The sequence below is a fragment of the Tachysurus vachellii genome, chromosome 24, assembly GCF_030014155.1.
Source record: "Tachysurus vachellii isolate PV-2020 chromosome 24, HZAU_Pvac_v1, whole genome shotgun sequence".
Lineage (NCBI taxonomy): Eukaryota > Metazoa > Chordata > Actinopteri > Siluriformes > Bagridae > Tachysurus > Tachysurus vachellii.
Window position 1 is genome coordinate 16,503,876 of NC_083483.1, and position 19,266 is coordinate 16,523,141.

The window sequence follows — 19,266 nt, forward strand, 5'->3', positions numbered from 1 at the left end:
GGATACACCCTGGACGGAGTGCCAACCCATAGCAGGACACACACACACTCTCATTCACTCACACACTACGGACAATTTTCCAGAGATGCCAATCAACGTACCATGCATGTCTTTGGACCGGGGGAGGAAACCGGAGTACCCGGAGGAAACCCCCGAGGCACGGGGAGAACATGCAAACTCCACACACACAAGGTGGAGGCGGGAATCGAACCCCCAACACTGGAGGTGTGAGGTGAACGTGCTAACCACTAAGACACCATGCCCCCACAAATACAACTTGAATAACAAAACATAAGAATGACCTGGAAAAACATCCGACTACATCATGCAAACACAAAACAATGACTGACAAAGACAGATACAAAAGGGCTGATATATATATAGGGCAAAACATTTAGGTAAATAAGGAACCGGTGGCATGATACCGGTTGGTGGAACCGGGAAGGCGGAACAATAGGAAGGGTAAAACACAGCTCATGTGAGGAACAACGAGCGGAAAAGACAGTTATGAAGAAATACCTTCCAGCACTTTCTGGTAATCTGATACGGAAATGTCCCAGGAGCTCCTAACAACTTCACACTATGGATGGCTGCTTAGACAAATAATTTAGGGAAATCTTATGTTTTGACAGATTAAATATAGGAAATTAGATGATAAACACTGCACTGTAGATTTTAACTTCAACTGCATACACTGTCTAAGCTTCTCTCTTAATTTTAATTAATTTAACACTAAATGATTTAATGACCGTGTGCAAGATTTAATACAGAAAATACTGATACAATTTTTTTTTTAATTAAATTAGTTTATTAAATTATTGAAAATGCTACATTTATGTTTAAAGTGTATCTGCAGTAGTTTGTTGCAGAAGATTGTTGTAAAAAATACATTATACATGATAAAAAAATGCAACTATTATGGTAGTCAGGCTTTACATACAAACATGCTTAGTTAGTTAATGCACAGCATAAAAATTTACTACTGAGAAATCTGAAGTTCAAATTTTGATGGTCACAGCCATCAGAGGTTGTAAATTTGAGAGAAGAGAAGTGGCTGTGCTGTCTGAGTGGGAGGGATGGTGTTACTTCTTTCTCTGATATTCAGAGTAACATTGACCAATTGTGTGGTTCTTTGAGCTCACGTATGAGTAAGAGATGTTCAGCTGCCCTGTGATGTAGCATGAACAGAAGATGGAAAAGTGCAGTGACTTCATGTGTCTTGGAGGAATCACATGCAAGTGTGTGATGAGAAGAGCTAACTAGTGGGGATGTTGGGAAATGACCATTGGGAGACGGTCTGCAATAAAATTCATATTACTGTTCTGACTGGGTAAAGAAAACAAATAGTTGAATATAAAAATCTACCTTAAGAATTTCTCCCATGAACAACATTGCTGATTGATAAAGCAGAAATAGTTCCTTTACTCATTTTCTGACTTTTTGTATAAATGCAGGATATGTACACAATGCCAGGTTTAGATATAAAAAATAGTTGAGAATAAATACACAAGATTTAAAAAAAAAAAAAAAAATTCACATCCCAGTGTCTGGACATGTGCAGAATACATTTACAGGTTTAGATGATAACAGGATACAAAGTTTTACACTGCTTTCATTTAACATGGTTTTGAGAGTTAAGTTCAAGAAAAATGAGTCTGATTGATTGGTTTTAGTTGGCGTTGATGTCTAGAACCTGGTAGACTGAATCTGATTGGTTGGTGCTTGGAGTTAGACTCTGGTAGGCTGAATCTGATTGGTTAGTGCTTGGAGTTAGACTCTGGTAGGCTGAATCTGATTGGTTGGTGTTAGCCTCTAGATTCTGGTAGACTGAATGTGACTGGTTGGTGTTAGTGTCTAGACTCTGGTAGACTGAATCTGATTGTTTTGTATTGGGAGTTAGGCTTTGGTAGACCGGAGACATCATGATGTTCTGAATGTGAAGTAGATTATTTTCATAATCAGCAGCCTGAAATAAACAGAAATGAACGGGCAGTGATGTAACAAAGAGCAGTACAGTTGTGGAAATATTCTGTTTTAATGAATTTTCCCTTCATCCTTATTATTACAGCAGAGTCATTTTCACTCACCGTGTTATTTGTTTCTGTTCTCTGGCTTATAGGTACAGAATCTGCAAAAACAAAGTAAACACCAGCCGTACAGGGATTTTAGAATGAAATCCTAGGCAGAGAAGTGTTTTAGCATGCTGGTGTTTCGTGTTTGTTCAGTACCTTGTGTTCTGTGTCTCAACTTGTAGACGAGTATAAATCCTCCCATCAACAGCAGAGTCACAAAGATACACACAGTGATGATGATGATGATGATGAATGTGGATCCTGCTGATGACATTATGGTGAATATTCACTTTAAAACAGCTGAATAATCTCATCATTAAAAAACGTCAGATAGTTCATGCAGTTTTACACAGATGAGATAAACCATCATAGAAGAGTTTTGCCTATGTTGTGTTGCTGTTGAGAGAAAACTGTTGTATTAACCAAAGGATTTTATGTTTAGCTGCTATTTAATTTATATAAATTTAACATTGATCCAGTTTGTCATTTGAAATCTGAAATGTTACTAGAGGCAGAACGATTCTCTTTGTAGCGCAGAGGAGAAAATAATTCTAATGGTTCTGCAGTTCCTTGATGTTCAACATAACTTTAAAAGAACTATGACAATAAGTAGAAAGTGTTAAAAGGAGAAAAAAAAATACTAATAGACACGGTAGACCTACAGAAATGTATAACTTATAAATGTATAAGACTTGATAAAGAGAAGAAATATTGAGTGAACTCAGACTTTTATCTGTGTGTCATTAATTTTACCCTCGTCCAGATTTGGAAAACTGACCAATAGTTAGCTACTTACAATAGCTACTTTAGTCGATAGAGGATTTCTAGCATATTTTTTAGTTGCACAGCAACCACCTGGAATACCGTAGGAACTATTTACTGACACCCTAGCATAACTAAATGGCTTCTCAGCGCAACCACTTGGGATAGCATCGCAACTTCCTTACAATACACTTACAACCATCTGGAATACCACAGAAACTGCCAAGCAACAATTTAGCAACCAACTGGGTTAGCTTAGCACTTAGCAGCACAGTAGCAAACAACTGGGTGCACAGTAACCACTTACCAACAAAGCTACATTTTAGCAACACCCTAACAGTTGTGAACATACCACAAATCTTTCTAAGCTCAGGAGTGTCTACAGTATGGTCTTTCTGTTGTGTCCTTTGTTACTTCTTTTTACATGCACCATACAAACAACTAGCTGAAATAGCATAACAAAAAAATTTAGCAACACTGTAGAATCCCACTGGGTTAGCATAGCCACCACCGAGCAACACCCTAGCAACCACCAGGAATATCATAGCAACACCATATCAACCAGTTTAATTAGACTAGCTACCACCTAGAAACATCCTAGCAACCAAGCTAGAGGGTTAGCATAACTACCACCTAGCAGTTATGTGGGTTAGCATAGATATAACCTAGAGACAAAGAAAATAGGAACATAAATGAGACAACAGAGAAACAGACACTAAATGTGTGTATTTAATATCTTACCAGACTCAGATGTGTCTAATTTGCCATCTAGATTCTCTGTTGTGTCTTTTGTTACTTCTGTTTACAGGAACCAGAAAGTAATCCCATGTTCATATATTAATAACACAAAGAAAACACAGATAAGTCATAACTCTGACTGTAGATTGCTCTGAACTTTGTGGGTACAAACTGTTGACTGACATAAAGACTAGATTTCCAAACAGATGAAAATGACCTTGTTGTTGATTGTATACAGTATTGTCAGTAAATAACAGATGATAAGCAGCAGTAAGAGTCATTGTACCACTTAGACAAACTATTTTTAACTCAGGTGTTTTTTTAATAATTCACTGTAATATGGTAGTAAAATAAATCTCACCAGTAGCTTGGAGCTGAAATACTGTGAAGAACGACTGATAACTGAATGAACGCATGTCTTCAGTAAATGCACAGGAATAAAGTCCTCCATCATCTTTTCTCAAATTAGTGATGTTCACACTGAAAACTTTATTCTTCCTGTCATCAGAAATGAAGAACCTGTCGTCCTGGTGTTGTTCTGTTCCACTCGTACGGATCAGTTCAGCTTCATTGAAACCATCTAGTCTGTAGAAGGACTTGGGGTTTGTTTCAAACTCTACTGGATAGAAGCAGCTGATCATCAGAGTCTGTCCCAATTGACCTGTTACTGCTTTTGTCCCACTACAACATGGATCTGTCAATCACATTATTTCATTATTACATTCGTACATTATCACAACTACATTATTCCACTTCACCTGATTTATATTTCTGGTCAAACAAATCAAGGCTCTCCATTTTAACACACAGCTGTTGGTGTTAAGAACCTGCTGTTTACATCCTCTATCATGATCAAGTTTAAAACTTAAAGCACCTAAAATTTTCTCACCACTGTTCACTTTCAGGTTAATGTCGTAATTCCAGTTCAAGTCTCCAAACCGATACATTCCAGTATCCTGTAAACTCAGGTTTATGTAAATCAGTGAAATTATTCCTTCAGTGTAAAACAGATTAATTCTGTCCTTATGAATCAGGTTGTTTAACTCTGAGACCCGAGCTGTTATCAATTCTTTACACTCGGTGTTTGCTTTAAATTTGCAAAAATACACAGATGACGTGAAAGCTTGATTTTTGAAGTTAATTATGACACGACCTCCAGGATAACTGATCACATCAAAGCAGTGCACTGAACCTGTCAATCAGAATAAAAAGATTTCAGTCATCTTTCTGATGATAAACACCTCCAAATTCTCTCAGTACTAAAGTTCAGCATGAAACTAACAGCAGCACAAATTCATAATGATTCCTCAACTCTGTAGTTTGTTATTTAATGTATAATTACTGACCTGAGATCAGGTAGAAGGTGATGAAGGAAAAGAAATTCTTCATTCTGTACTGAACTAAAGCTTCACTGATCTTCTCAAAAACTTTAACCCGCTATTAAGAACTAAAATAAAATGTGTATCATCATTTCTTCATGTCTCTACCTCCACTTCTCTCTGGTTTGGTCATTTCCTCTTTCTGTAGCATGTGTCTGTGTTTCCCAACTTCACAGTCCCTCCTACTGATAATGTTGAAACACTCTCATCTATCACCTGACTAATGAACAGAAAAATCATCAAACCCTGATTCAAGAAAATCTTAATGATGCCCCAAAAACCCCCCAAACACCAGTTGAGAACCCCTCTTTCTCTTTGCCCCAACACCCACCCCTTCCTCTGTCACTTTCTTTTTTGTGGTTGGATTAAAACAGCTTTCGTTGTCTTTGACTGATGAAAGATTTCCTATTTCATGCCTGATGAAAGTCACTGAACATCAGCAAATAACTCTATAATCAGAACAGTATGTTAGTAGACTGTAGGTCAAATATGTCTGGGACTGGGACAGAGGACTTCCTCCACAACAACCAGTCATGTGGGGTGTCCTGGTATATAGGGGTTAAGGGTGGATGTCTTTATATGGAGTCAGAAGTGAAGGAAAATTGTTTCTGAGGCCCTCTAATGGATGACTGCTGTACTGTTTTGTACTGACCAAAAGCTGTTTTACTCCAAGGGATAATGTAGTCTTCCCTCACTGCTCCTCTGGTTACCCTAACCTCACTTGATCTAAACTGTATAAAGTCACATAGTGGGGGAGGTGCTAAACCATGTCTGATTTTATAAATTAAACAGATATTGTTGAATTTAATGAGATTATCCCAGGTAATTAACTGATATTTACTCAGAATACTACAGTGGTGGTAGTGGTATGGTTTTTTGTCCAGTGTTTTTAAAGCTTGTTTATATCGGGTTTCTAATGGTTTTAATGTTGTAGAATGTGTATTAGACCAGCTTATTAAACAATATGTTATGTGGGATAGAATCATGGAAAAGAAATATAATTTAACAGCTTCTGTTGAAAGGAAGTCTCTAATGAATCTAAAGTTTACTAGACTAAATTTAATTCTGTTACTAACTTTTTTAATGTGAGTTTTGAAATTGAGGTTTGAATCTATATATAATCCTAAATATTTAAGTTCTGTGACGACCTGTACTCTATCTCCAAATATTAAAATTTCGGGTTTTGTAAGTATATTATTTTTTGAAAAGAACATGGAAACTGTTTTAGATATGTTCAACTGCAGACAGGATTGCTCAAGCCAGATTAAGATCAATGACATGGCCTCTGTTAGTTTTGAGGCAACTTCCTCTGTAGATTTTCCTTAAGCCAAGATAACTGTGTTGTTTGCATACATCAAAGTGTCCCAGTTCTTACACAAAGATGGTAAATCGTTAATATATATACTGAAAAGAAGTATCGTGCCTGCAGTCTAAAAACTAAATTAATTAAATTAATAACGAATAAAACTAAATTAAATCTATAATATTTGAAGTAACTTTAAATTTATGACATTATTGTTGTTTGTGCTGGAAATGACAACATGACTGAGAGAAAGTAAAAAAAAAACCTTCAATAGCATTTTTATGTTAATTGTATCAAGTAAAAAAAATAAAAAATCTTAACCCTCGGTGCTATCCTGCCTTGATGCCCGATGACGCCTGAGATAGGCACAGGCTCCCCGTGACCCGAGGTAGTTCGTTTAAGCGGTAGAAGATGAATGAATGAATGAATGAACCCTTGGTGCTAGAATCTTCTCTCCCACCCGAACGTGCTCGAGCGCGTCTCTGAGGTCAAGTTTAGCTACTTTACAGTAAAATCATTGTGATTAAAAATGCTGAAGGATTTTAATAATGACAACATGTCTGTAAGTAAAAGTATGTTTTAAAAATTACTGTAAATTCTTGTAAACTCGAGTCATTATTAACCATTAGCATAGTCGGCTAACTTCTAATGTTAATTAGTTAGCATGTTTAGCACTTTGCCTGTCAGACATCCAGTAAGTACGGTGGCCTAGAAGTGCAGAACACATTAACAAATCTGAAAACAAAACAACAAATCCGAGAACACATTAACAAATCCGAGAACACATTAACAAATCCGAAAACACAACAACAACTCACACAACCAATGGAAAAGGTACCAATCATTGGACAAGACACCTGTCAATCAAGTACAACAGTCTGCCACAGGGAAAAGTTGGAATGTGTGTGAAAAAGTGTACAAAATATATTGTCCTTACTGTGGATTACTGTGGATTAATTCTGTTATTTAGATCTTTATACAAGTTCTTAATAAATGTAAACTTTATTTCCCACAGCTGTATGAAAATGGATATTGATTGCGGCCTCAGGTAAGTTTTAAGCTGAATCATTTAGCAGTGCATTGGTCTGGCCTGTGAAAAGGTGAGGTGTTTATTTATTTATTTATTTATTTGTTGACCTTGGTGCAGTTGTCATACATATTCCAGTTATACTGCTATAGATCTAGTTATTTAGTCAATTAACCCAAACAGTTAAAAAAAACAACCCAACATATTAGAACATGAACCCTGAAGCCTGATTTTTTTTTACTTTGCCGTCCTTTACACGTGACTCCACCACCAGCAGCTGATTAATTTTAGTTCCAAAGAATTTCCTGCATTTTGTTCTAACACTTTATTTAACAAAAACAATCTATATTTCTACATTTGTTTTGTCAGAACTTACTGTTGATTAAAATAGCATTCAGTTCTAAATGGGTTTATTCACACAATAGGAATTTACCATATGATAACTATGATGTCTATGATGTAATTTAACTTAGAATTTATGTTTAATTTACGTAATAAATTTTTAGGACACACGTGTGGCATTTCATTAACAGATTGAAAAAAGGTAAAAAAAAAAAAAAAACGTTGAAATAAAATATGACAGGTTTTTTCTGCATTATTTATGTAACATGTGGGGATCAAACCTCAGGCATCGTTGGGCATCAAGGCAGGATACACCCTGGACGGAGTGCCAACCCATTGCAGGGCACAAACACTCTCATTCACTCACGCAATCACACACTACGGACAATTTTCCAGAGATGCCAATCAACCTACCATGCATGTCTTTGGACCGGGGAGGAAACCGGAGTACCCGGAGGAAACCCCCGAGGCACGGGGAGAACATGCAAACTCCACATACACAAGGCGGAGGCGGGAATCAAACACCCAACACTGGAGGTGTGAGGTGAACGTGCTAACCACTAAGACACCATGCCCCCACAAATACAACTTGAATAACAAAACATAAGAATGACCTGGAAAAACATCCGACTACATCATGCAAACACAAAACAATGACTGACAAAGACAGATACAAAAGGGCTGATATATATATAGGGCAAAACATTTGGGTAAATAAGGAACCGGTGGCATGATACCGGTTGGTGGAACCGGGAAGGCGGAACAATAGGAAGGGTAAAACACAGCTCATGTGAGGAACAACGAGCGGAAAAGACAGTTATGAAGAAATACCTTCCAGCACTTTCTGGTAATCTGATACGGAAATGTCCCAGGAGCTCCTAACAACTTCACACTATGGATGGCTGCTTAGACAAATAATTTAGGGAAATCTTATGTTTTGACAGATTAAATATAGGAAATTAGATGATAAACACTGCACTGTAGATTTTAACTTCAACTGCATACACTGTCTAAGCTTCTCTCTTAATTTTAATTAATTTAACACTAAATGATTTAATGACCGTGTGCAAGATTTAATACAGAAAATACTGATACAATTTTTTTTTTAATTAAATTAGTTTATTAAATTATTGAAAATGCTACATTTATGTTTAAAGTGTATCTGCAGTAGTTTGTTGCAGAAGATTGTTGTAAAAAATACATTATACATGATAAAAAAATGCAACTATTATGGTAGTCAGGCTTTACATACAAACATGCTTAGTTAGTTAATGCACAGCATAAAAATTTACTACTGAGAAATCTGAAGTTCAAATTTTGATGGTCACAGCCATCAGTGTTTGTAAATTTGAGAGAAGAGAAGTGGCTGTGCTGTCTGAGTGGGAGGGATGGTGTTACTTCTTTCTCTGATATTCAGAGTAACATTGACCAATTGTGTGGTTCTTTGAGCTCACGTATGAGTAAGAGATGTTCAGCTGCCCTGTGATGTAGCATGAACAGAAGATGGAAAAGTGCAGTGACTTCATGTGTCTTGGAGGAATCACATGCAAGTGTGTGATGAGAAGAGCTAACTAGTGGGGATGTTGGGAAATGACCATTGGGAGACGGTCTGCAATAAAATTCATATTACTGTTCTGACTGGGTAAAGAAAACAAATAGTTGAATATAAAAATCTACCTTAAGAATTTCTCCCATGAACAACATTGCTGATTGATAAAGCAGAAATAGTTCCTTTACTCATTTTCTGACTTTTTGTATAAATGCAGGATATGTACACAATGCCAGGTTTAGATATAAAAAATAGTTGAGAATAAATACACAAGATTTAAAAAAAAAAAAATAAATTCACATCCCAGTGTCTGGACATGTGCAGAATACATTTACAGGTTTAGATGATAACAGGATACAAAGTTTTACACTGCTTTCATTTAACATGGTTTTGAGAGTTAAGTTCAAGAAAAATGAGTCTAATTGATTGGTTTTAGTTGGCGTTGATGTCTAGAACCTGGTAGACTGAATCTGATTGGTTGGTGCTTGGAGTTAGGCTTTGGTAGACTGAATCTGATTGGTTTGTGCTTGGAGTTAGACTCTGGTAGGCTGAATCTGATTGGTTAGTGCTTGGAGTTAGACTCTGGTAGGCTGAATCTGATTGGTTGGTGTTAGCCTCTAGATTCTGGTAGACTGAATGTGACTGGTTGGTGTTAGTGTCTAGACTCTGGTAGACTGAATCTGATTGTTTTGTATTGGGAGTTAGGCTTTGGTAGACCGGAGACATCATGATGTTCTGAATGTGAAGTAGATTATTTTCATAATCAGCAGCCTGAAATAAACAGAAATGAACGGGCAGTGATGTAACAAAGAGCAGTACAGTTGTGGAAATATTCTGTTTTAATGAATTTTCCCTTCATCCTTATTATTACAGCAGAGTCATTTTCACTCACCGTGTTATTTGTTTCTGTTCTCTGGCTTATAGGTACAGAATCTGCAAAAACAAAGTAAACACCAGCCGTACAGGGATTTTAGAATGAAATCCTAGGCAGAGAAGTGTTTTAGCATGCTGGTGTTTCGTGTTTGTTCAGTACCTTGTGTTCTGTGTCTCAACTTGTAGACGAGTATAAATCCTCCCATCAACAGCAGAGTCACAAAGATACACACAGTGATGATGATGATGATGATGAATGTGGATCCTGCTGATGACATTATGGTGAATATTCACTTTAAAACAGCTGAATAATCTCATCATTAAAAAACGTCAGATAGTTCATGCAGTTTTACACAGATGAGATAAACCATCATATAATCAGTGATGGAGCAGGTTAACCTGAAGAGTTTTGCCTATGTTGTGTTGCTGTTGAGAGAAAACTGCTGTATTTACCAAAGGATTTTATATTTAGCTGCTATCTAATTTATTTAAATTTAACATTGATCCAGTTTGTCATTTGAAATCTGAAATGTTACTAGAGGCAGAACGATTCTCTTTGTAGCACAGAGGAGAAAATAATTCTAATGGTTCTGCAGTTCCTTGATGTTCAACATAACTTTAAAAGAACTATGACAATAAGTAGAAAGTGTTAAAAGGAAAAAAATATTACTAATAGACACGGTAGCCCTACAGAAATGTATAATTTATAAATGTATAAGACTTGATAAAGAGAAGAAATATTGAGTGAACTCAGACTTTATCTGTGTGTCATTAATTTTACCCTCGTCCAGGATTGGAAAACTGACCAATAGTTAGCTACTTACAATAGCTACTTTAGTCGATAGAGGATTTCTAGCATATTTTTTAGTTGCACAGCAACCACCTGGAATACCGTAGGAACTATTTAGTGACACCCTAGCATAACTAAATGGCTTCTCAGCGCAACCACTTGGGATAGCATCGCAACTTCCTTACAATACACTTACAACCATCTGGAATACCACAGAAACTGCCAAGCACAAATTTAGCAACCAACTGGGTTAGCTTAGCACTTAGCAGCACAGTAGCAAACAACTGGGTGCACAGTAACCACTTACCAACAAACCTACATTTTAGCAACACCCTAACAGTTGTGAACATACCACAAATCTTTCTAAGCTCAGGAGTGTCTACAGTATGGTCTTTCTGTTGTGTCCTTTGTTACTTCTTTTTACATGCACCATACAAACAACTAGCTGAAATAGCATAACAAAAAAATTTAGCAACACTGTAGAATCCCACTGGGTTAGCATAGCCACCACCTAGCAACACCCTAGCAACCACCAGGAATATCATAGCAACACCATAGCAACCAGTTTAATTAGACTAGCTACCACCTAGAAACATCCTAGCAACCAAGCTAGAGGGTTAGCATAACTACCACCTAGCAGTTATGTGGGTTAGCATAGATATAACCTAGAGACAAAGAAAATAGGAACATAAATGAGACAACAGAGAAACAGACACTAAATGTGTGTATTTAATATCTTACCAGACTCAGATGTGTCTAATTTGCCATCTAGATTCTCTGTTGTGTCTTTTGTTACTTCTGTTTACAGGAACCAGAAAGTAATCCCATGTTCATATATTAATAACACAAAGAAAACACAGATAAGTCATAACTCTGACTGTAGATTGCTCTGAACTTTGTGGGTACAAACTGTTGACTGACATAAAGACTAGATTTCCAAACAGATGAAAATGACCTTGTTGTTGATTGTATACAGTATTGTCAGTAAATAACAGATGATAAGCAGCAGTAAGAGTCATTGTACCACTTAGACAAACTATTTTTAACTCAGGTGTTTTTTTAATAATTCACTGTAATATGGTAGTAAAATAAATCTCACCAGTAGCTTGGAGCTGAAATACTGTGAAGAACGACTGATAACTGAATGAACGCATGTCTTCAGTAAATGCACAGGAATAAAGTCCTCCATCATCTTTTCTCAAATCAGTGATGTTCACACTGAAAACTTTATTCTTCCTGTCATCAGAAATGGAGAACCTGTCGTCCTGGTGTTGTTCTGTTCCACTCGTACGGATCAGTTCAGCTTCATTGAAACCATCTAGTCTGTAGAAGGACTTGGGGTTTGTTTCAAACTCTACTGGATAGAAGCAGCTGATCATCAGAGTCTGTCCCAATTGACCTGTTACTGCTTTTGTCCCACTACAACATGGATCTGTCAATCACATTATTTCATTATTACATTCGTACATTATCACAACTACATTATTCCACTTCACCTGATTTATATTTCTGGTCAAACAAATCAAGACTCTCCATTTTAACACACAGCTGTTGGTATTAAGAACCTGCTGTTTACATCCTCTATCATGATCAAGTTTAAAACTTAAAGCACCTAAAATTTTCTCACCACTGTTCACTTTCAGGTTAATGTCGTAATTCCAGTTCAAGTCTCCAAACCGATACATTCCAGTATCCTGTAAACTCAGGTTTATGTAAATCAGTGATATTAATCCTTCAGTGTAAAACAGAGTAATTCTGTCCTTATGAATCAGGTTGTTTAACTCTGAGACGCGAGCTGTTATCAATTCTTTACACTCTGTGTTTGCTTTAAATTTGCAAAAATACACAGATGACGTGAAAGCTTGATTTTTGAAGTTAATTATGACACGACCTCCAGGATAACTGATCACATCAAAGCAGTGCACTGAACCTGTCAATCAGAATAAAAAGATTTCAGTCATCTTTCTGATGATAAACACCTCCAAATTCTCTCAGTACTAAAGTTCAGCATGAAACTAACAGCAGCACAAATTCATAATGATTCCTCAACTCTGTAGTTTGTTATTTAATGTATAATTACTGACCTGAGATCAGGTAGAAGGTGATGAAGGAAAAGAAATTCTTCATTCTGTACTGAACTAAAGCTTCACTGATCTTCTCAAAAACTTTAACCCGCTATTAAGAACTAAAATAAAATGTGTATCATCATTTCTTCATGTCTCTACCTCCACTTCTCTCTGGTTTGGTCATTTCCTCTTTCTGTAGCATGTGTCTGTGTTTCCCAACTTCACAGTCCCTCCTACTGATAATGTTGAAACACTCTCATCTATCACCTGACTAATGAACAGAAAAATCATCAAACCCTGATTCAAGAAAATCTTAATGATGCCCCAAAAACCCCCCAAACACCAGTTGAGAACCCCTCTTTCTCTTTGCCCCAACACCCACCCCTTCCTCTGTCACTTTCTTTTTTGTGGTTGGATTAAAACAGCTTTCGTTGTCTTTGACTGATGAAAGATTTCCTATTTCATGCCTGATGAAAGTCACTGAACATCAGCAAATAACTCTATAATCAGAACAGTATGTTAGTAGACTGTAGGTCAAATATGTCTGGGACTGGGACAGAGGACTTCCTCCACAACAACCAGTCATGTGGGGTGTCCTGGTATATAGGGGTTAAGGGTGGATGTCTTTATATGGAGTCAGAAGTGAAGGAAAATTGTTTCTGAGGCCCTCTAATGGATGACTGCTGTACTGTTTTGTACTGACCAAAAGCTGTTTTACTCCAAGGGATAATGTAGTCTTCCCTCACTGCTCCTCTGGTTACCCTAACCTCACTTGATCTAAACTGTATAAAGTCACATAGTGGGGGAGGTGCTAAACCATGTCTGATTTTATAAATTAAACAGATATTGTTGAATTTAATGAGATTATCCCAGGTAATTAACTGATATTTACTCAGAATACTACAGTGGTGGTAGTGGTATGGTTTTTTGTCCAGTGTTTTTAAAGCTTGTTTATATCGGGTTTCTAATGGTTTTAATGTTGTAGAATGTGTATTAGACCAGCTTATTAAACAATATGTTATGTGGGATAGAATCATGGAAAAGAAATATAATTTAACAGCTTCTGTTGAAAGGAAGTCTCTAATGAATCTAAAGTTTACTAGACTAAATTTAATTCTGTTACTAACTTTTTTAATGTGAGTTTTGAAATTGAGGTTTGAATCTATATATAATCCTAAATATTTAAGTTCTGTGACGACCTGTACTCTATCTCCAAATATTAAAATTTCGGGTTTTGTAAGTATATTATTTTTTGAAAAGAACATGGAAACTGTTTTAGATATGTTCAACTGCAGACAGGATTGCTCAAGCCAGATTAAGATCAATGACATGGCCTCTGTTAGTTTTGAGGCAACTTCCTCTGTAGATTTTCCTTAAGCCAAGATAACTGTGTTGTTTGCATACATCAAAGTGTCCCAGTTCTTACACAAAGATGGTAAATCGTTAATATATATACTGAAAAGAAGTATCGTGCCTGCAGTCTAAAAACTAAATTAATTAAATTAATAACGAATAAAACTAAATTAAATCTATAATATTTGAAGTAACTTTAAATTTATGACATTATTGTTGTTTGTGCTGGAAATGACAACATGACTGAGAGAAAGTAAAAAAAAAACCTTCAATAGCATTTTTATGTTAATTGTATCAAGTAAAAAAAATAAAAAATCTTAACCCTCGGTGCTATCCTGCCTTGATGCCCGATGACGCCTGAGATAGGCACAGGCTCCCCGTGACCCGAGGTAGTTCGTTTAAGCGGTAGAAGATGAATGAATGAATGAATGAACCCTTGGTGCTAGAATCTTCTCTCCCACCCGAACGTGCTCGAGCGCGTCTCTGAGGTCAAGTTTAGCTACTTTACAGTAAAATCATTGTGATTAAAAATGCTGAAGGATTTTAATAATGACAACATGTCTGTAAGTAAAAGTATGTTTTAAAAATTACTGTAAATTCTTGTAAACTCGAGTCATTATTAACCATTAGCATAGTCGGCTAACTTCTAATGTTAATTAGTTAGCATGTTTAGCACTTTGCCTGTCAGACATCCAGTAAGTACGGTGGCCTAGAAGTGCAGAACACATTAACAAATCTGAAAACAAAACAACAAATCCGAGAACACATTAACAAATCCGAGAACACATTAACAAATCCGAAAACACAACAACAACTCACACAACCAATGGAAAAGGTACCAATCATTGGACAAGACACCTGTCAATCAAGTACAACAGTCTGCCACAGGGAAAAGTTGGAATGTGTGTGAAAAAGTGTACAAAATATATTGTCCTTACTGTGGATTACTGTGGATTAATTCTGTTATTTAGATCTTTATACAAGTTCTTAATAAATGTAAACTTTATTTCCCACAGCTGTATGAAAATGGATATTGATTGCGGCCTCAGGTAAGTTTTAAGCTGAATCATTTAGCAGTGCATTGGTCTGGCCTGTGAAAAGGTGAGGTGTTTATTTATTTATTTATTTATTTGTTGACCTTGGTGCAGTTGTCATACATATTCCAGTTATACTGCTATAGATCTAGTTATTTAGTCAATTAACCCAAACAGTTAAAAAAAACAACCCAACATATTAGAACATGAACCCTGAAGCCTGATTTTTTTTTACTTTGCCGTCCTTTACACGTGACTCCACCACCAGCAGCTGATTAATTTTAGTTCCAAAGAATTTCCTGCATTTTGTTCTAACACTTTATTTAACAAAAACAATCTATATTTCTACATTTGTTTTGTCAGAACTTACTGTTGATTAAAATAGCATTCAGTTCTAAATGGGTTTATTCACACAATAGGAATTTACCATATGATAACTATGATGTCTATGATGTAATTTAACTTAGAATTTATGTTTAATTTACGTAATAAATTTTTAGGACACACGTGTGGCATTTCATTAACAGATTGAAAAAAGGTAAAAAAAAAAAAAAAACGTTGAAATAAAATATGACAGGTTTTTTCTGCATTATTTATGTAACATGTGGGGATCAAACCTCAGGCATCGTTGGGCATCAAGGCAGGATACACCCTGGACGGAGTGCCAACCCATTGCAGGGCACAAACACTCTCATTCACTCACGCAATCACACACTACGGACAATTTTCCAGAGATGCCAATCAACCTACCATGCATGTCTTTGGACCGGGGAGGAAACCGGAGTACCCGGAGGAAACCCCCGAGGCACGGGGAGAACATGCAAACTCCACATACACAAGGCGGAGGCGGGAATCAAACACCCAACACTGGAGGTGTGAGGTGAACGTGCTAACCACTAAGACACCATGCCCCCACAAATACAACTTGAATAACAAAACATAAGAATGACCTGGAAAAACATCCGACTACATCATGCAAACACAAAACAATGACTGACAAAGACAGATACAAAAGGGCTGATATATATATAGGGCAAAACATTTGGGTAAATAAGGAACCGGTGGCATGATACCGGTTGGTGGAACCGGGAAGGCGGAACAATAGGAAGGGTAAAACACAGCTCATGTGAGGAACAACGAGCGGAAAAGACAGTTATGAAGAAATACCTTCCAGCACTTTCTGGTAATCTGATACGGAAATGTCCCAGGAGCTCCTAACAACTTCACACTATGGATGGCTGCTTAGACAAATAATTTAGGGAAATCTTATGTTTTGACAGATTAAATATAGGAAATTAGATGATAAACACTGCACTGTAGATTTTAACTTCAACTGCATACACTGTCTAAGCTTCTCTCTTAATTTTAATTAATTTAACACTAAATGATTTAATGACCGTGTGCAAGATTTAATACAGAAAATACTGATACAATTTTTTTTTTAATTAAATTAGTTTATTAAATTATTGAAAATGCTACATTTATGTTTAAAGTGTATCTGCAGTAGTTTGTTGCAGAAGATTGTTGTAAAAAATACATTATACATGATAAAAAAATGCAACTATTATGGTAGTCAGGCTTTACATACAAACATGCTTAGTTAGTTAATGCACAGCATAAAAATTTACTACTGAGAAATCTGAAGTTCAAATTTTGATGGTCACAGCCATCAGTGTTTGTAAATTTGAGAGAAGAGAAGTGGCTGTGCTGTCTGAGTGGGAGGGATGGTGTTACTTCTTTCTCTGATATTCAGAGTAACATTGACCAATTGTGTGGTTCTTTGAGCTCACGTATGAGTAAGAGATGTTCAGCTGCCCTGTGATGTAGCATGAACAGAAGATGGAAAAGTGCAGTGACTTCATGTGTCTTGGAGGAATCACATGCAAGTGTGTGATGAGAAGAGCTAACTAGTGGGGATGTTGGGAAATGACCATTGGGAGACGGTCTGCAATAAAATTCATATTACTGTTCTGACTGGGTAAAGAAAACAAATAGTTGAATATAAAAATCTACCTTAAGAATTTCTCCCATGAACAACATTGCTGATTGATAAAGCAGAAATAGTTCCTTTACTCATTTTCTGACTTTTTGTATAAATGCAGGATATGTACACAATGCCAGGTTTAGATATAAAAAATAGTTGAGAATAAATACACAAGATTTAAAAAAAAAAAAATAAATTCACATCCCAGTGTCTGGACATGTGCAGAATACATTTACAGGTTTAGATGATAACAGGATACAAAGTTTTACACTGCTTTCATTTAACATGGTTTTGAGAGTTAAGTTCAAGAAAAATGAGTCTAATTGATTGGTTTTAGTTGGCGTTGATGTCTAGAACCTGGTAGACTGAATCTGATTGGTTGGTGCTTGGAGTTAGGCTTTGGTAGACTGAATCTGATTGGTTTGTGCTTGGAGTTAGACTCTGGTAGGCTGAATCTGATTGGTTAGTGCTTGGAGTTAGACTCTGGTAGGCTGAATCTGATTGGTTGGTGTTAGCCTCTAGATTCTGGTAGACTGAATGTGACTGGTTGGTGTTAGTGTCTAGACTCTGGTAGACTGAATCTGATTGTTTTGTATTGGGAGTTAGGCTTTGGTAGACCGGAGACATCATGATGTTCTGAATGTGAAGTAGATTATTTTCATAATCAGCAGCCTGAAATAAACAGAAATGAACGGGCAGTGATGTAACAAAGAGCAGTACAGTTGTGGAAATATTCTGTTTTAATGAATTTTCCCTTCATCCTTATTATTACAGCAGAGTCATTTTCACTCACCGTGTTATTTGTTTCTGTTCTCTGGCTTATAGGTACAGAATCTGCAAAAACAAAGTAAACACCAGCCGTACAGGGATTTTAGAATGAAATCCTAGGCAGAGAAGTGTTTTAGCATGCTGGTGTTTCGTGTTTGTTCAGTACCTTGTGTTCTGTGTCTCAACTTGTAGACGAGTATAAATCCTCCCATCAACAGCAGAGTCACAAAGATACACACAGTGATGATGATGATGATGATGAATGTGGATCCTGCTGATGACATTATGGTGAATATTCACTTTAAAACAGCTGAATAATCTCATCATTAAAAAACGTCAGATAGTTCATGCAGTTTTACACAGATGAGATAAACCATCATATAATCAGTGATGGAGCAGGTTAACCTGAAGAGTTTTGCCTATGTTGTGTTGCTGTTGAGAGAAAACTGCTGTATTTACCAAAGGATTTTATATTTAGCTGCTATCTAATTTATTTAAATTTAACATTGATCCAGTTTGTCATTTGAAATCTGAAATGTTACTAGAGGCAGAACGATTCTCTTTGTAGCACAGAGGAGAAAATAATTCTAATGGTTCTGCAGTTCCTTGATGTTCAACATAACTTTAAAAGAACTATGACAATAAGTAGAAAGTGTTAAAAGGAAAAAAATATTACTAATAGACACGGTAGCCCTACAGAAATGTATAATTTATAAATGTATAAGACTTGATAAAGAGAAGAAATATTGAGTGAACTCAGACTTTATCTGTGTGTCATTAATTTTACCCTCGTCCAGGATTGGAAAACTGACCAATAGTTAGCTACTTACAATAGCTACTTTAGTCGATAGAGGATTTCTAGCATATTTTTTAGTTGCACAGCAACCACCTGGAATACCGTAGGAACTATTTAGTGACACCCTAGCATAACTAAATGGCTTCTCAGCGCAACCACTTGGGATAGCATCGCAACTTCCTTACAATACACTTACAACCATCTGGAATACCACAGAAACTGCCAAGCACAAATTTAGCAACCAACTGGGTTAGCTTAGCACTTAGCAGCACAGTAGCAAACAACTGGGTGCACAGTAACCACTTACCAACAAACCTACATTTTAGCAACACCCTAACAGTTGTGAACATACCACAAATCTTTCTAAGCTCAGGAGTGTCTACAGTATGGTCTTTCTGTTGTGTCCTTTGTTACTTCTTTTTACATGCAC

At 36.5% G+C, this 19,266-nt stretch overlaps 2 protein-coding genes across 6 annotated transcripts; both read right to left on the bottom strand.

Annotated features, from left to right (window-relative positions):
* Positions 1 to 935: 935 nt before the first annotated feature.
* On the bottom strand, positions 936 to 5,059 carry LOC132839823 (CMRF35-like molecule 8). 3 transcript variants are annotated; one of them, XM_060861007.1, is made up of 7 exons: positions 4,919 to 5,059; positions 4,462 to 4,764; positions 3,934 to 4,266; positions 3,576 to 3,632; positions 2,229 to 2,333; positions 2,088 to 2,128; positions 939 to 1,966 (listed from the first exon to the last, which is right to left on the bottom strand). In XM_060861007.1, the coding sequence occupies exons 1-7, from the start codon at positions 4,959 to 4,961 to the stop codon at positions 1,670 to 1,672; spliced, it is 1,179 nt and encodes a 392-aa protein (XP_060716990.1). In that variant the 5' UTR covers positions 4,962 to 5,059; the 3' UTR covers positions 939 to 1,669. The 3 variants fall into 3 exon arrangements, with proteins under 3 accessions (XP_060716991.1, XP_060716990.1, XP_060716989.1); XM_060861006.1 differs by having other exon boundaries at positions 2,229 to 2,336; XM_060861008.1 differs by lacking the exon at positions 4,462 to 4,764 and having other exon boundaries at positions 936 to 1,966; positions 2,229 to 2,336.
* Positions 5,060 to 8,861: 3,802 nt separating this feature from the next.
* On the bottom strand, positions 8,862 to 13,060 carry LOC132839822 (CMRF35-like molecule 8). Of its 3 annotated transcripts, none has more exons than XM_060861004.1 (7): positions 12,920 to 13,060; positions 12,463 to 12,765; positions 11,935 to 12,267; positions 11,577 to 11,633; positions 10,206 to 10,310; positions 10,065 to 10,105; positions 8,862 to 9,943 (listed from the first exon to the last, which is right to left on the bottom strand). In XM_060861004.1, exons 1-7 carry the CDS (start codon positions 12,960 to 12,962, stop codon positions 9,605 to 9,607), a joined length of 1,221 nt encoding a protein of 406 aa, XP_060716987.1. In that variant the 5' UTR covers positions 12,963 to 13,060; the 3' UTR covers positions 8,862 to 9,604. The 3 variants fall into 3 exon arrangements, with proteins under 3 accessions (XP_060716987.1, XP_060716986.1, XP_060716988.1); XM_060861003.1 differs by having other exon boundaries at positions 10,206 to 10,313; XM_060861005.1 differs by lacking the exon at positions 12,463 to 12,765 and having other exon boundaries at positions 10,206 to 10,313.
* Positions 13,061 to 19,266: the final 6,206 nt, after the last annotated feature.

What these genes read in the sequence shown, in the direction of transcription:
- LOC132839823 (XM_060861006.1), bottom strand. Translation starts at nt 4,961, where the DNA reads ATGAAGAATTTCTTTTCCTTCATCACCTTCTACCTGATCTCAG. An exon ending in CACCTTCTACCTGATCTCAG is followed by an intron (nt 4,765 to 4,918) that starts GTCAGTAATTAT and finishes TCTGATTGACAG; the next exon opens with GTTCAGTGCACTGCTTTGAT. An exon ending in TAACCTGAAAGTGAACAGTG is followed by an intron (nt 4,267 to 4,461) that starts GTGAGAAAATTT and finishes TGTGATTGACAG; the next exon opens with ATCCATGTTGTAGTGGGACA.
- LOC132839822 (XM_060861003.1), bottom strand. Translation starts at nt 12,962, where the DNA reads ATGAAGAATTTCTTTTCCTTCATCACCTTCTACCTGATCTCAG. An exon ending in TAACCTGAAAGTGAACAGTG is followed by an intron (nt 12,268 to 12,462) that starts GTGAGAAAATTT and finishes TGTGATTGACAG; the next exon opens with ATCCATGTTGTAGTGGGACA. An exon ending in ATTTCAGCTCCAAGCTACTG is followed by an intron (nt 11,634 to 11,934) that starts GTGAGATTTATT and finishes TCCTGTAAACAG; the next exon opens with AAGTAACAAAAGACACAACA.